Below are 17257 nucleotides of genomic sequence, written 5' to 3'. Positions count from 1 at the left end.
AGAGGACCCAGCAACAAACTTCCTGAAAAAGAGAGATGGGGATGAGTAAGGAAAGGATTCCGAGAGACTGACTTTTGAGCTTCTTCTTTAGTAGAAGTTTACCTGCAAAACCCTGAAAGCCTAGGAAAAGGGGAAGACAAAATGGGAAAGTATATTTTCCCCAAAAGACACATTTAGTTAAAAAAAATTGCCTGCAAATTTCTAGGTATATTCTCTAAATATACCAAAGCATCACATTTTTTTTTCATCCAACCATTACACATACTCCACGATTGTTTCTAAACTAAGAAGTACTTGAGATCTATATTTAGAGGATCTTAAAAAGGTATATTGAAATTCCACCCACCTCAACCCCAGAATATAAAAATTCTTTAGATTTAACTGTTCCAAATTTAATGAGTATTTGACATATTCACTTTGGGGACTATCCTGGGAACAGTTATGTGGCAAGTAATTCTTTCAGCTTTCTATCTCCATATTTTATAAAACTCAGTGTTGCCCAGAGCTTTTTTCTTCTCCTTCTCCAGAGACGTTTCTATATTGGCTGTTTGGAGAATGGTGTACTGTTTAGATTTGTATCTGGAAATGCCTCTAATCTCAACAGATGTAGCAAAAGCAAAATAGATTACGTGGCTTCACTTAGCCTTCTTTTCAAATGGTATTTGCCTTATTCCTTTCTGTTGTGCATACTGAGATTTAGAGGGGTCGTGTCACTTATTTTAAATAATGACTAAGTTCCAGGGACTAAGGCACTGAAGGGCTCCCAGTTATTCCTCCATTTTACACGTCAGTAAATACATGGGATGGAACGGTTTCAGAAAGGAGCTTTGGGGAAAACTAGAAAAAACAAATAATTAACAGCGCACTAAAATACACTAAATCTCATGGATGCAAACTCATTTGGAATTTGCGATGTTAACCTCTGCAAAGCTAGATTAAATTTTAAAAGATTTTCCTAACCTTAGATAATAAAGGTTCCTTCTCCTTTTTTGTTTTAAACAATTAGCATTTGAAAGAATACCATACAACATTCCTATTTGGGATCTCGAGGTCAGGAAGGTCAAATCCAGTCCAGTTCAGTTCAGCTTTAGAAGACCTACCCACTTCCTTGCCTCCACCTTCCTTCCTATGCCTTCATGGATTGTGTCCATCAGTCTCTGACGGGACTGTGTTCTGTACATAATGAAAAGCAAAAAGATACTGCCTCCTGTGTCATTGTTCTAAATGTATTTGTGCTTATTTAGACCTTACACCGCATTATCTAGGTTTATGTTATTTTACAGAAGAGACTGAGACTCAGTGAGGTTAATTGCTCAGTCACAGAGCTAGTAAATGGTGAGCCAAAATTAAAAACCAAGCTTGTCTCTGACCTTAACCATTATGCTATACTGTCTCTATATATGTATTATAAATCTCTAATCATATTTATTATTTTGCGCAGAAAACCATCATTGGCAAGGGCCCTCGCCTTCATGTTCCTAACAAGCCTCACACCTAGCAATGTCTAGGCAAAGTAAGTCCTTGAATAGCCAGTGCCATCTTCTATCAACCCACTCCAGCACCAGAGACTGTGGCACTCATAGATGATTTATCTTTGTGGTTTGTAATTTTTGTCCAGTATAAAAGATAACCCATGGATTGTAGTTTAATTGCCCCGTAGGACATAAACCAGTTTTGTATCTGTGGAGTGGAGAGGCCCTCACCACCACCCCCAAATTTGAAGATTTGCTAGGAAGACTCGTAAGACTCCACATACAGTTCTGCTCACGGCCATGATTTATTACAGTGAAAGGATACAAAACAAAATCAGCAAAGGAAAAAAGACATATGGGGTGAAGTCAGGGGAAACTAAGTGCAAGCTTCCAAGAATCCTCTGCCAGTGGAATCACAGAGGATGACCTTAATTCTCCCAGCAACCAGTTTTAACAGCACTTGTGAAACACTGTCAACCAGAAAAGCTTCTTAGAGACTGAGTGCCTGGGGTTTTTACTGGGAGCTGGTCACAAAGGGTAGTCTCTGCCTGGCACATACCAAAATTCCAGACTCCCAGAAGGAAAGCAGGTGTTCAGAAGAAACTATATTGTTTTACAGTTTACACATAGTAAGCTACTTTGATCAGTTCTGGGAATGGTGGAAGCCCCCTGAACTCCAAGTTCCCAGATGCCAATCAAGGGCCAACCTTGTAAAGCAGGTCTCTAAGGTTAAGTAATCAGGTCGGCTTCATTAACACCTTTTTCTGCACAGCAATTTTATCTCAACATTTTTTCTTCAATGCCCATAAATACTCAGTTTCTTGAATTGTACTTTGAACCAGGTTTACTATCTGCTCGTTTCCTCATTAATGAGTTGAATAAGTCTTCGACACATGCTCATCTTATACACGTATATATATGAGTCATGTTGTCAACTTAAAAGGTTTGACAGATAATAACCTAATCAAGCTAAATAAAGTCCCGCCAAAATTAATAAATAAAAAACATTAACTCAATAATATCAAGGCTCAATCTACACCTCACTTTAGTTATTCAGGAAAGAAAAAAAAATAACCTTTATACTAGCATTTCACACTTTCTTACTGACTTCAGAACGTCTTCTGATTTAGGTGGCAATCACTTGCCTAGTTGTACTTAGGGCAATATTAATAAAATAATGAATGTTTCTGCAAGAAATAATATATAAAGATTAATTTCCTCTTTAATTTTACCAATCAGAATATTAAAAATACTACATCATTGTTTTAGATGAAATTCCCCATTTAAATATATTACACATAAGCCAAATTTTACAAACAGCTCCTTGTATCACTGTACAATTTTGGGCCTTTAAAAAAAAAAGCTCAATTTTAAGTTTGAATATAATGTGCAGTTTATATAACATATATATTATATAATATATATACTTTATACATTATATAAAGTATTATCCTTATTGTGAACTTTATTACGCTTCTGAAATTTCTCCATCATTTCAAATTTACTTCAATAAAAATTTCCCTATATTTTGTGAATTGCATTTTCAAATCAGAAGTAATGTTACAAATTTCCGTCTATAATAAAAAACAAAATATTCACCCTTTATTAATAATCCTAATTGGAAAAGGATGCAATTAAGAGCTGGCACAGCTAACATAAGCATAAGAAAGGTAAACTTTTCCTGAATTAAAAAAAAGGAAATACTTTAATGAAAAAAAATCAAGGACAGAAGGAAGGAGAAAATTTTCTAAACAGCAGCTGGTCCTTCTTCACAATTTGCATTACTTGTGCAAATACATCATTAAATAATACTCATCTGATATTTACAAAATAGAGAAAAGGGAAAAACCTAAAGTATCAGGACCTTTCACTTGTTATCCCTCTTCCAATCTTCTGGATACATTAGTTTACATACCAACTAAACATGTGATACTAGTTAACTATAGTTGAGAGCTTATCAATTAAGTCATCAATAGTGTAAACAAGAAGTTGAATGTCTGCTTTTTCCCTCATTCGGTGATCACTGTGTTTTCGGAGGATGACATCCACATCTGTGCTGAGTACTCGATCGGCAACCTGCATTGATGTATGCCAAGGTACAATGTCATCCTTCATGCCATGGAGCAATCTTATGGGGCAGTTCACAGGAATTGGGCTATGTAATAAGCAGTGATGTTCAGCTTCTTTAATGAAACTGTACTGAACGTTATAAACTCCTTCTTCAGAGTATTTTGATGGCATGCTCCACACACCTTTCATCTCTACTTCCTTTTTTAGCTATTGGAAAAAGAAAGAAAAATAAAAGTATTTGTGACTTTAGGCAACATTAACACAGGCAATAGTTTTAAGTAATCTAAAGAAAGCAGTTCACAAAAGTATAACAATAATAATTATCAATAATTACTATATGCAAGGTACTGTGATGGGTATTTTATACATATTATTCCATAAGATTCTGATAATAATTCTGTTGTTATTCTATTTTTATAAAAGAGGATATTATGGTTTAGATAAATGAAATACTGTGTGCAACAGTTCAGGGCTAGGCTACTAACTGTTATGGCTAAGACTCAAACTTAAATTTAAATTTATCTAATTTTATCATACACTATCTCAAATCAGATGTTGCTTCATCCCAACTGAAAAGAAAAATGAAGGGGGAGAAAAGCACTACAATTTCTTGGAATCAGTCCAGGTATCATTCATATTTAAATAAAATCAAATCTTAGAATAAACATTGTTTAGATTTCAAAATTGTAAACCTAAAAGTGCTTATAAGTAGCTAAAATGGGTATGGCATAGGGGAAGAAGAGAAAGAATCAAACACAGAACTAAGAACAAAAAAATAAGAGTAATTACACTGTAACAATCATACACATACTCATGCAATTTTAGGCTGAATGTAAAGAAATATAGTTTTTCCTTCCAGAGTCCTATAAAAGAGAAAAAAATTTGATTTTTGTTCTGGATGACAAAGAAGTCTTCCACATACTTCCTGAAAGCCAAACAATAATATCTGTACATTTATTCCCTTAAAATGAAATATACATGTCCTTTGACTTTTTGAGAACTCTTAGTTTTTATACAATTTATCTTAATTTTTCTAAAAAAATTAGAATTTTGTATAATGAGTAACATGCAGTCATATAGAAAACATAAAAATAATTAAAGAAATAAATCACCCATAATCCTATCTTATGGAGAGAAAAACCATTAATATGTGGCTTATTTCCTTCCAATATTTGTCTATATGTGTTTTGGTTTTTGTGTAATATGTAAAATACATACATATTACACATTCATATACAGTTTTCTATGCTGCTTTATTTAGTACATATATTTCTGGGTTTAAAAAATTCTATGAAAAGGTTTTAAATGCTGCACAGCAGTCCACCATAATTGACTTAATTAGTTTGACCATCTCATACTGTGGTATTGTCATGAACACTTTTGAGCATAAGTTTATTTATATATAATAGATTATTGGAAAGATGATCACAGCTTAAAACTAAAACAAAAATCAAGCTATGAATAGTTTCAAGACTGTTACAATCATATAATATGAAGGGCATTTCTAGAAAAATGGAATGGACATCTTATCAAAAATTTTTAAAAATAAGGAAAGAAAAGCTACACATATTTGAAAAATTTAAAGTTTCAACAAATATACTATGATTTTCCCATGTTTAAAATTGTTAATTTATTGCAAATGTAAAAAGGAAAACAAGAACTTAAAAAATATGTATGACATAATATAATCTATATGTACTTAAGCTTTTAATGTATTTTTAATTCCAAAAAGACTTAATAATTCAGTAAAAAAAAAACTGTACTTCTAAATATGTCTCCAAATGATTTAAAATTAATGAAATTCTACAAAACTATAAAATGTATAAATCTATATCAATATCATGGCATTCTCTGTATTAAAACAACATATGAACCAAATATTTAAACTAAAGATGATATTTAGCTATCCTCAAGCTACTCAGGATTGTTTCTGAATTTGTAAATACTTCAGCAGATAGAACTTAGTCCCACTGGTTATTAGCTGAAGTGGAGGCTTTGCTAATTAAGGGGACACTGAATTAATAATAGTTTCATTTTAAGCATCCCTGGCCCCCAACTAGCTCTGCTACCTGCCACTGAATTGAATGAAAATGGTCCATTTGAAGAACAAAGTTAACTTTATAAAATGTTGTATGTCTCAAATCCTCAAGAACAAAAAGTTCAGAAACAGCAAAGACATTACCCAAAGAAAATGTACAATATATTAAGTTCTACATCAACAAAACTTATCAAGGCAATGTGGTTCAGAAGCTTACATTCCCAACAGCTGTGCATCATGTCTGAGGCCCTCTAGTGTCCAAAGAAGGTGATAATAATTAGAGTCGGTTAAGAGGATGGTCAAGTTCTTACAGAAGTAATGAGAAATGCTGGGCTTACTATTCCCAGGGTTATAAAAGATAGTAAAAATCTCCACATCTGCTCCGTTGACATTGTTAGGGCTAGCTGTTTATGTGGAGAAGAGATAGCGGTCTTAGTGTTGGTGCTCTTTCCTTATACATGCTTTTAAGTTAACCAAGGGCTCAACATGCTTCTGTTAACAACTGCTTATCTGATTAAGTATTAGCAAAAAATGCCTTGATTTGCAGATTATAAATCTTCTCAATTAGAAAGTATCTACCCTATGCTCACTCTGACTGATGTGAACACACACACACGCAGAGAAATGTACATGGCCAGGCACAGTGGCTTGTGTCTCTAAACAGCACTTTGGGGGTCCAAGGCAGGAGAATCTCTTGAGCCTAGGAGTTCAAGACCGGCCTGGGCAACATGGCGAGACCCCATCGCTACAAAAAATACAAAAATCAGCCAGGCATAGTGGTGTGCACTTGTGGTCCCAGCTACTCAGGAGGCTGAGGTGGGAGGATCTCTTGAGTCTAGGGGGTCAAGGCTGCAGTAAGCAATGACTGCACCACTGCACTCCAGCCTGGGCAACAGAGATACCCTAAAAACCCCCCAAAATAAAAACAAAACCAAAACAAATGTACACAGGTTTTGTCATTTACCAATAATTAAATACAATAAACCCCCCAACCCCCAAAAATCAACTCCTTTTCAATCTGCCATGTCTTTGAGATAATTTCCTACCCAAGAAGCGCTGTATTATTGAGTTAAGAGGATGGAGCAAGGAGTCCACATTTAGATCCACAAAATGGCAAAGGTGGGAAAAACATGAAGACATTGAGCAACTATGTATGAGAAATCACCAAGAAAGTGAACAAAATTCAGAAACAGGAGATAAGTTCAAGGAAGACCAGCTTTGTAATTTCAGCTCTGATAGGAAATAATATGAGAAACCTGAATACACACACAATGCTATTTCTTAAGGAGCTGAAAACAACCTGAACTAAGAATGAACTTAGTTAATACATGGCACAGGTATTAATGCAGAACTTGAGGCAAATCAATGACATTCTACTATTCAACACTGCATACGTTTTTTCTTCTTTTTTTTTTTAAATTTCTGAACCTCCTTCTCCTCTTCCTCCATTCTCTAAAGCATTGTTCTCAAACTTTACAAGAGGTTTGTTAAAACACAGACTGCTGGGCCATACCCCCAGTTTCTGATTCAGGGTAAAACCCAAGATTTTGGGTTTCTAACAAGTTCTCAGGTGCTGCTGCTGCTGCTGCTAGCCTAGGGACCATATTTTTTAACTACTGCTCTGTTTTCTTTAATTTCTGTGTCTCTGTCACTCTGACTGACAATATCTGTCTGGAGAGTTCTGTTGAGAGGAACTGAGGCTGCTTTTAGGCTAAAACAAAGACAGTCAGCTCTCCATATTCATGGTTTCTGCATCCATGGATTCAACTAACTTTGTATCAAAAATATCTGGAAAAAAAAGATTACCTCTGTATTGAACGTGTACAGACTTTTTTTCTTGTCCGTATTCCCTAAACGATACAGTATAACAACAATTTACATAGCGCTTACATTGTACTAGGTATTTTAAGTAATCTGGCGATGATTTAGATTATACAAGATTATGGGCAAATACTACACCATTTTTTTTCTCAGAGACTTGACCATCTATGGATTTTGGTATCCATGGGAGGTCTTGGAAGCAATCCCCTTCAGATACCAAGGGATGACTGCAGTTTCAGTTCATTAGCCCACTCTAACATAGTCATAAGAACAGGCACTACTGCCCATATGCCACAAAGTAAGAGGACCAAAAGGAGATCACGATGTATGATCCAAATAAGTAAATGTAATAATAAAGAAAATGTGGCTAAAAAAAAGAAACTTCAAAGTGTGATTTTGTTAATGTGTCTCAAATACTTGGCAGAATGATTTGAAGAGACTACGAAGAAAGGAAATCTTAAACAAGATGCCAAATAGTTAAAGATAGAAAAGAGATTGTGTACAGAAAGGCAGCTAAGACAAAAGCTGGGCCAGCACAGTAAGTCAAAGGAATTATTGTTTTCTGTCCCTCCTTCCCTCAAAGAAAGAGGGAGCAGAAGAAGTATAAGCGGTAAATATACTGAGGTGGCAAAAGTGACTTTTGACTTACCTCAACAGGAAGCTGATTAAACTTTGTCACTAAGGTATCTGCAGCTGTAGCTACACCAATAAGAGCCACGACCTTTTCTGGTCGTGCAATCGCAGCATGAAGCATAAGCCACCCTCCAAGGCTAGATCCAACAAGAATCTAAAAGTAAAATAAAATAAAATATTAGGTCTTTAAGATAGAACAGGTTATAAACATAAAACAAAATATGTACAATAAAAAAATTAGAAAGTAAAAATAGAATCATTTTAAATCAAATATCAAAATTGATTAAACATTTAAATTAAATAAAAACATTTTCATATCTAAAGAAACAGCTTAGGCCGGGTGTGGTAGCTCACGCCTGTAATCCCAGCACTTTGGGAGGCCCAGGCGGGCGAATCACGAGGTCAGGAGATCGAGACCATCCTGGCCAACACGGTGAAACCCCGTCTCTACTAAAAATACGAACAATTAGCCGGGCATGGTGGCGGGTGCCTGTAGTCCCAGCTACCTGGGAGGCTGAGGCAGGAGGATGGCATGAACCCGGGAGGCGGAGCTTGCAGTGAGCCGAGACTGCGCCACTGCACTCCAGGCTGGGCAACAGCACGAGACTCCATCTCAAAAAACAAAACAAAACAAAACAAAACAAACAGCTTAAATACGAGGTTACAGTAATTATCATCATACTTAACAAAAACAGTCACCTGTGGCCCATCAGCCAAGTCATCAATTATAGAAAGAACATCTTTTCTCCATTTCCCCAGTGTGCTTTCCTCTGAGTTACCATCTGAACTTCCAACTCCTGAGTAATCAAACCTGGAAAAAGGGGAAAAAATCTATATCTAAATATCTATATATCTGCTTCTTTAATTTTTAAGAAAGATAGCACCTTCCTCACTACTATAATGCTTATAGTGAAACATCACAACCAATATGTATTTTAACAAATTCTATTGGCTTATTAATTTTCAAATACCTCCTGTGTCCAATCACTTTCTCACCTCCTCCACTGCTACCAGCCTGGTCCTAGTCACAGTGTCTCTCAACCGAACTGAATGCAAGTGTCTCCTAAAAAGTCTCCTGTTTGCATTTTCACACTCATTGTCTTTCCCTATATAGCAGAGTGATCCTTTTAAAACAAAACCATGTCTTGCAAACCCTCCAAAGGCTTTCTATAATCTTTAAATCCAGAGCCCTTACCATACTCTGGTGCCTGATCACCTCTCTGATCTCATTTCTCATTGTTTTCTCTCTCTCCCTCCCTCCCAACTGTATCTTCGCTTTGCTTCTTGAAGCTCCCATCTCATCAGCTTTTCTCTCCACATGGCATACTCTCCTCCAGATAGCCATTTAGATTGCTCCCACACTTCATTCAGGCCTTTGGCTCAAATATTACATCCTCAGAAAAGCCTCCCATGACCATTCAATTATTAAAACTGTGCTGCTTTCATCATTCTCTAATTCTTTACTCTGCTTCATTTTCTTCATAGCACTTATTACTACTTGAGATATATTTGATTATTTATGGTCTGTCTCCCACATTAGAATGAAAGTTCCACATGGGCACAAGCTTTGTTTCAATGCGTTCCTAGTGCCTAGTTCAGTTCCTTGTGAGTGGTAGGTGCTTAGTGTATATTTAGTGAATTAATGGAAGGGAAGGAGACCAGAATAAAATTCATCATCACCAACCCATCCCTTTCTCCTTCCAACTTCCTAGTTATCTAGGCTCAGTTATCTGTCTGATCTATGAATTTTACCTCTCCTTAAGGGTATCAAATCAATAAAAAATCATGGTGGTATAAAGTATCATACCACACCCACAGGTTACCTAAACCCTAGTCATACTGAACTACTCCTAATTCCCAGTTACACCCTTTTATAACTTAGAGCCTTAGCATGCTGTTCTGCTGCCAAGAACAGCTTCCTCCCCAACCCAAATTCGTAGTCACCCTTTAAGTCATGTCACCTCCTCTGAGGAACTTCACTTGACATATATGCCCCATTTAATACTAGTCACTTTCTTTTGTATGTACTCAACACTTTTCATATTGTATTGTAATCAAGTTTGTTTTTAAACATTCATCTCCCTCTGACTAGAATGTCAGTTCCTTAAGAGGAGGCTGTTTTATTCGTTTGTTTTTCCAGGCCACAGAATACTGCCTGCCCTATACCATCACCATTCTTTCTCATTTCTTCTTATGTTCAACCCTTTCTTGGTACTTTGGTAAGTCCAGTATCTTGGTGTAGGTGTTTATTTGTCATCTTAGACCTAGACTATCACAGTAGCCTTCTATCTTGTGTCTCTATGACTCTGTCTTTAAATAGAGTCACTATATACATGTCAGTTTTTTTCTTTAACATTATAGCATTACCTTCAGTGCTCCCTGTGATATACAACATAAACACTTAGTGTTTTGGCCTGTTTTTTTTAACCATTATATTCTGGTCATTTCAGATTGATTTCACAATTAATTTTACAGTAAATTTTTTTTTACTACTAAATTTTACAGTAGTACTCACTTCATCAGGGAATACTACTGCTTTAGAGAAATTGATGAACTTACTGTTCCTAAAATAGGTCTATGTTTTCTTATGTGTTTCACATCTCACACTGTTGATTCCTTTACCTGGAATACCTTCTTCCATCATCTTCTTTACTGATATCTTTTCTCTTCTTTACTGATATCCTTTCCCAGAGCCTAGTTCAAATGAACCTTTTTGGTGGAATGGCTGGTACAGTAAGTAAGGGATTTATGAGAAATAGGGGAGAGAAGAAATTAAATTTTTCTTTAGGTTTGAAGTGAAACGATTTTGGATCCTTGGGAAATAGAACAGGGCACCTGGTGCAGTCTAAATCAGTTACTGTTTCCCCCTCAATCCAGGGTATGTAAGAGATGGGTAGAAGGGGTGGAGGAAAAAAGGGGGAAAGACACCAACTAATTTTCTCCTTTTCTCTCTTCATAGGTGGCAATTGGATATGGCTGAATGTGGCATCTTTTACAGTTAGCTGTCTTCCAAATATATGGTGAGGATGCAAAATACTTGTACAGCTCCTTCATGAAGGAAAATATAAATACTTGGTGATACTAATAGGGTACCATTAAAAAAATATAGTTAACTCTCACTGAACCCCAATCTAGAGACAAAGATAATCCAAACATATTCAGCACTTTAAAACTTTTAAACAGTAGCACATCTCCATCTTAGCAGCCTCAATAGTCTGGGATGTAGTCCCAAATAAAAATTCTATTACAAATAATTATGAGAGAATACCAGCCTTAAAACCATATGTTATATTCCTGAGATCTGAATCGGTCTTATTTTAGGCATGGTGATAGGACCTTAATAAAACATTTTCATACAGTCATATGTTTTCTTTCTTGTGTAATAAACTATTTCATCATTGAAGATCTAAATTTTACAGCAAAAAATCCCAACAAAAGCAACCTGAAAAATTAGAGAATAGAAGATAAAATCTCTTATAATAAAGTGCAATCAATAGTTAACAATAATTAGACTGTGATGAACTTTGATAAGAGCAAATAAAATGGAACTTGTTCAAACTAAATATTTGTAGTTAAGCACTATTCTTTATGAAGGTATACTCATACAGGATCCAAAAATGCAGAAAAGCCACATTATGTCTTATAGGGAGACAGGAACTGGTTATAACTCTCATAGTCTCAAAGCTGAAATTTTAGAACTGGTAAAATGGTGATTTCTTGATTCAAATTTATTCAGTGGCAAAAAAGAAAAGTGATAACAATATTTTTGATATTATGATCTTCTGCTCAGGACAGTCCCCCTCCTTGGACAGCACTTCCCTCCTACCCAAATCTGAATTATTCTTCAACGTTCCTTTATCTATTTCAATCCCACTGTCTCTAACTTTATGCAATTAAGTATACTGTTCTTTTGTCACAATCCCATTCTGATGAGTATTTCTGCCAAATTTCTAACATGTATTTTATCTTGTGTTTCCCCACCCTGAATGAAAGGTCCTCATAGGCAAGTACAATGTTTTATAATTCTTTGTTATTATGCAGCACTCAGTATAGTGCTAGAAAATCTATTTCCAAAAAGTACTCCAATCTTCAGAATAAGTCAGAACAGATTTTAAAATAGTTCTGAGTATGAAAATAAAATAATTCATTAGTTTGGTAAAAGAAATAAGATTAAATCTTATTTAATTTTATAATTGACATAATTGCTGCTAATATATTGAACAGGTAGTCTGAAAGTTTTATATACAGCTGTATTTTCTAGAATTATTGAATGAATGTTTGTGAGTCACTCTTCTAAAAATTTAGATGGATAGATTTTTAGGCTGTTAGTGCTAGAAAATAACTCAGAAGTTATCTCTAGTCCAACCTCCTTCTTTTGATGACAAACTTAGGTCCAAAGTTTATTAACTTACTTGTCTTGTCATAGTTATTGCTCGAATTTATTCTAGAACTCATGTTTCTTGAATTCCAGGCTAATCTTCTTTTTACGAAATCATACCATCTCTTCTGGACAGTGGATACTAAACATATAACTGCTACAGGTAGACCTTATAATAACATAAAGTTATTTACTAAAATAACTCTCAGTATGAAAAATTAGGAATTATAAAATCAAGCTTGAGTTAAGTACCACTTATCCCTATTTATGCTTATATATATTCAGATTACAGGAGAGGGAAGAGAAAACTCAGCAGAAATTTGCATTATATGATACTTTTAAATACATGTATTACTTTTAGATAAACAGTGATCAAATAAAGTCCTTAAGTCCCCAGTGGAAAATGATAATATAAGAGACTGTATGAAAGCCAACTAGTATATCTGTTTGTTGTCACATACATTATTGCCTCTAAAGAGCTTAGTTACCAATATTTCCCTTAAGATGTCCTTTTCTGCCAGGGTTGTCAGCGTGGCACAAAGGCCTTTAAAAAAGGTCTTTTAAAGGTTGCTTTTAAAATTACCCTAAATCACAAGATGCAAGTTTACAGACCATTAAAATAATGTATAAAAATGCTGGCATTTACTTCAACTGATTAGAACAGAAGTAATTCTCCATTGTAATGCTAACAGTAGCAATATTTTCTCAGTAATGTGTTGTTCCTACCTTATGCAGGCGTGACCTAGAGATTTGCAGAACTCCTCAATCGCCAACGCTTTTGTACCATTCATATAAGAAAGATAGCCAGGGATGAAGATAATTCCTGGACTTTTGCCTTTTAGCTTCTTATAAGCCAGGTTTGGAAGGTCTGGTCGATTAAGGAATGAGAGTGACGTCTTTTGTCTACAAGCTAAACAAAGTACACAAAAAGTAAACTATGGTTTGTAAATTCAGTCTTTGGAAAACCATATATATTTTCGATCTTAACTTTCTTATCTCAATGAATTGATATTAAATACTATTTCCATTTAATAGAAAAAACAAGAACAGACTCAAAGTACTAAGTTAGCAAGTCTGTGCATGAGATCTCCAGTTTTAAAATCATGCCATCAGTAACTTCTTTGAGCAAAGTCCAGTCTTGATTCTTCCAAAATACACAATGCGGTAGGAATTTCAAGACAACAAAAGACAGAGACTAATCGAAAAACATTTTCCTGTTGCTGCTTTATCATCTATCCTAAACAGTATCAACCAACATTCAGATTTACCCGCAATAGTTTCAGCCCTCTCTTGTGAGATTTTTGGCTTTGTTTTTAAATTTATTTTTTGACAAGTTTCACATCCCTTATTTTCTTTCTCTCTCTTTTTTTTTGAGACAGGGTCTCACCTTGTCACTCTGGCTAGAGTGCAGTGGTGCAATCCTAGCTTACGGCAGCCTGGACTTCCTCGACTCCCCAGGCTCAAGCCATCGTCCCACCTCAGCCTCCCCAGTAGCTGCATTACACGCATGTACCACCACACCTGGTTAATTTTTGTATTTTTTGTGGAGACAGGGTCTCATTATGTTGCCCAGACTGGTCTCAAACTCCCAGGCTCAAGTGACCCTCCCACCTTGGCCTCCCATTGCTGAAATTACAGGTGTGAGCCACCATGCCTGGCCTTGCATCTCCTACTTTCTTGGGGGTCAGGGAAGAAACAGGTTTGGTCTGCCCTTGGAAAATTGTTTCAAAGGAGGACGTGCTGTGCCCTTTTTATTACTGACTCCCATCCACCTGCCCACCCATCCGCCTACCTCAACCAAGAAATCATGAGCCATGGTAACAACTCATAATTTTATTGTCAGCTGAGGTGGGTTCAATGAGCAGTTTCTTTAAAAATAACATATGATAGTATCGTTTTTGGAAAGAGATTTCTTATAGACCTATGCAATCACTTTGCGTTTTGTTGGTTTGGCTTTCTGTAAATGGTACACAGAGATTTTAGTGTAATTTAAGTACAACAGTACAATTGGTGAACTTCATAAGATTATTCTATTTCATCTTTTTCAAATTTTCCATTATAAAATCCATACTTGCTCTTAAGAAACAAGTAGATATTTTTTTAAAAGAGTCATTTATAATCCCACCTCTTCTTTCCAAAGACAATAATTTTGTGTACTTCCTTAGAGTCTTTGGACTAATACATTTTCTTTTTTTATATTAAATGAAGCTGTCCTCCACTTTGAAAACTTCTCAGTCTTGAGAAGAGAATCCATGTGTGCTGCTAAAGTTTTCCCCATTTTGTAATTAAGAAGTTGATTTTTCAAAGATGTAATTGAAGGCCTTAAAGCTATCCTTTTTACATAAAAGCTTGTTTCAAAGTATAGAGAAATATGCCAAATTTAAAACTTTTGGTAAGGACCAGTTATGTTGATCCACTCATGTTCATTTCCCATCTACTCAGCTGAGCACTAAAAAAAATTCTTACTATCCTCTTCCAGAAATCACCTCTCAAAACATAATTTCCCCGAGATGATTATAATTTATTTAATGTAAGTTCTAAGTAGACAGATTCATATAATTATATTCATAAATCATCTTTGAACATAAAGATTAGTTCAAAGCCTGGTGCATAAGTGCTCAATGAATAAGTGCTAACTAGATGAAATAATATACTCTGGTTAATGAACTGACATACTACATTTTACTAGGAGTATTTGCATGTGTAACATGCCTTTTGGTTGCGCACAACTAAATGCAAGTTAATCCGATTATAAAAGTTTAAAAACTGGATACAAAAATCTCCATACAAAAGATCTGTGCCGTGACATTAATTACCACTCCAAGCACCATGCATCATCTGACAGCTACGTGGCAATGGTGTGAACCACACACAAAGCCAAAAAAATAAAAGGATCTAATTCAAAGACTATATATACATATACGAGGTTCTCTGATTTTTAGCCCAAATTCTAGTTTCCTTTGTGCAATAATGATTATGGTTCTTTCACTGAGTGGGTGCAGCAAGAAAGCAGAACTAGAAATTAGGCTTATGAGGGCGTCTACACTTTTACAAAGAACATGCCTCGCATTGTTAGGTTCCCTAAACTCAAAGGAGAGGCAGTCTAAGCATTTTAGGAGTCACAATCTACAAATTCCTAGAAGTAACTAATAATAATGCATTAAACGCACATCTTAATTTTTTCTAGTGTTGGCCTTTAATGCAGGGGAGGCAGGTAAGGAGCAGGAGCTCTTTAAACTGCACAGTGTAAAACGCCAGCGAGGGCCCGGGGTGCCCAGAATGCCGCAGGGCCGCGGCAGAGCTCTCCTCACAGCCTTCACCAGAAGTCTACAAAGCGCCTAGAACTGGGGTGTTGAGAAAGGGGGAGGAGCATTTTTGAACCGGGCGCCAAAGACGCACTGCACAGGCACGGTAACTGACGGAACCCGAGGCGTTCGAAAGAACGCATCCTACTCCCGCCTTTCGGACACTGACCTGGGAGCCACCGTGGCGCCCGCTGAGGTATCTGTGCAAGCAGAACGCTGAGGCCACGGTGGGGACCGAAGGGGACGGCTGCCCAGCCCCAGCTCCGACAAGGTACCCAGGCCGCCACAGCTGCGAAGCGCGCAACCGCCATCTTCGTAGTTGTCCCCGCACCCTGCAGTGTCCCACTGAGGGGCACGCTACGCAACGGAACCGAGGCTGCGCATGCGCTTCAGGCTGGAAGGCGGAACTTGCTGAAGAGCTTCCCGCAAGATTTTCAGCTTGCGAAGAGTGCACATGCGCAGAGCGTCGTGGCTCTTTCGTTTGTTTTAGACTGTTGGTTCTACTAGTAGCGGGGTTTGGCTTGGGGCCTTTAGGATGTTTTGAGTGACGTCGGGAGGCTGCCCTATCAGCGAGCTGATAGATACTACAGAGCTGGAAGCTCAGAAAGGAACCCTATCCAACGGTCCTAGATGGGAAACCGTCTCCTGTCGAGGACACCAGGCTTGCTGCATCACCTGCAATCCCGCCGACCGCGTGACAGTTTTAACCTGTACTGGAAATGCTCCCAAGATCTGACATTAATCTCGCCTGTATAACCTGGAATGGTATCGGACATTCCCCGCTCTAGATCTATATGCCTGATTAACGAAATATTGAATTATCTTGGCCCCTTCCTCGTGCTATATGCGAAAATAAACTTCAGTAAAAAAAGATTTCAACGGAAGAATACAACTGAGAGGATTAAATAAATTTTAGGAGAATATTATATAATCCGGGGACAGAAGGGACTTTCTTAACCAAGATTTCAAAACCCCAACATCATAAATAAAAAATATATTTGTATACGAATTTAAACTTTTTGAATGGCAAAAGACACCTCAAGTTGATTAAGAGCCTAGAAAAATGGATTTTGTAGCATAGATACATTAATACTTCTATTCAGCCTGCTCCTATAAATAAAAAATATAATTCAAATAAAATTGGCCAACAGCTATAAATAGGCAGCCCATATAAGGAAACATGATGCTCAAACTCACTAAATGAAAAACTGGAATTAAAAAAATAATGCCTTTTTCCCCCCATTCAGTTGGCAAAAAAGAAAAATAATTGGCAAGGATGCTAGACACTAGCACTTATGTATGATTGCTAGGAAGGTGAATTACTAAAATTTGTTGTCAAGTAATATGGCCACATCTATTACAATTTTAAAATATGCATCCATTCCAGTGCCTTTTAACGCAGTGGCACCAATTTGTGATTATCCTATAGAAAACAACACTAGTTCTTAAGACTGCATATTATCTACTACACCGTTTTTAGAGGCAAAGAGAAGGAAAAAATGGGAATGGCTAACAATAGAAAAATAGTTGAAAAAATTGT

The 17257-nt window shown here is 36.4% G+C and overlaps 1 protein-coding gene across 1 annotated transcript; it reads right to left on the bottom strand.

Annotated features, from left to right (window-relative positions):
• Window positions 1–1753: 1753 nt before the first annotated feature.
• Window positions 1754–16240, bottom strand: ABHD10 (abhydrolase domain containing 10, depalmitoylase). Its single transcript, XM_004036043.5, has 5 exons — window positions 15887–16240; window positions 13139–13322; window positions 8734–8845; window positions 8051–8188; window positions 1754–3749 (listed from the first exon to the last, which is right to left on the bottom strand). The coding sequence occupies exons 1-5, from the start codon at window positions 16026–16028 to the stop codon at window positions 3405–3407; spliced, it is 921 nt and encodes a 306-aa protein (XP_004036091.1). The 5' UTR covers window positions 16029–16240; the 3' UTR covers window positions 1754–3404.
• Window positions 16241–17257: the final 1017 nt, after the last annotated feature.

This window comes from Gorilla gorilla, chromosome 2 (genome assembly GCF_029281585.2).
Source record: "Gorilla gorilla gorilla isolate KB3781 chromosome 2, NHGRI_mGorGor1-v2.1_pri, whole genome shotgun sequence".
Classification (NCBI taxonomy): domain Eukaryota; kingdom Metazoa; phylum Chordata; class Mammalia; order Primates; family Hominidae; genus Gorilla; species Gorilla gorilla.
Note: the sequence above shows the minus strand (reverse complement) of the source record. Positions and strands in the feature narration are given on the sequence as shown.

Excerpts from the sequence above, each read along its gene's own strand:
- ABHD10 (XM_004036043.5), bottom strand. The coding sequence starts at position 16,028 with ATGGCGGTTGCGCGCTTCGCAGCTGTGGCGGCCTGGGTACCTTGTCGG. Across the intron at positions 13,323-15,886 it reads GGCGCCACGGTGGCTCCCAG|CTTGTAGACAAAAGACGTCA; the intron begins GTCAGTGTCCGA and ends TACTTTGTTTAG. Across the intron at positions 8,189-8,733 it reads ACTTGGCTGATGGGCCACAG|ATTCTTGTTGGATCTAGCCT; the intron begins GTGACTGTTTTT and ends TTTTACTTTTAG.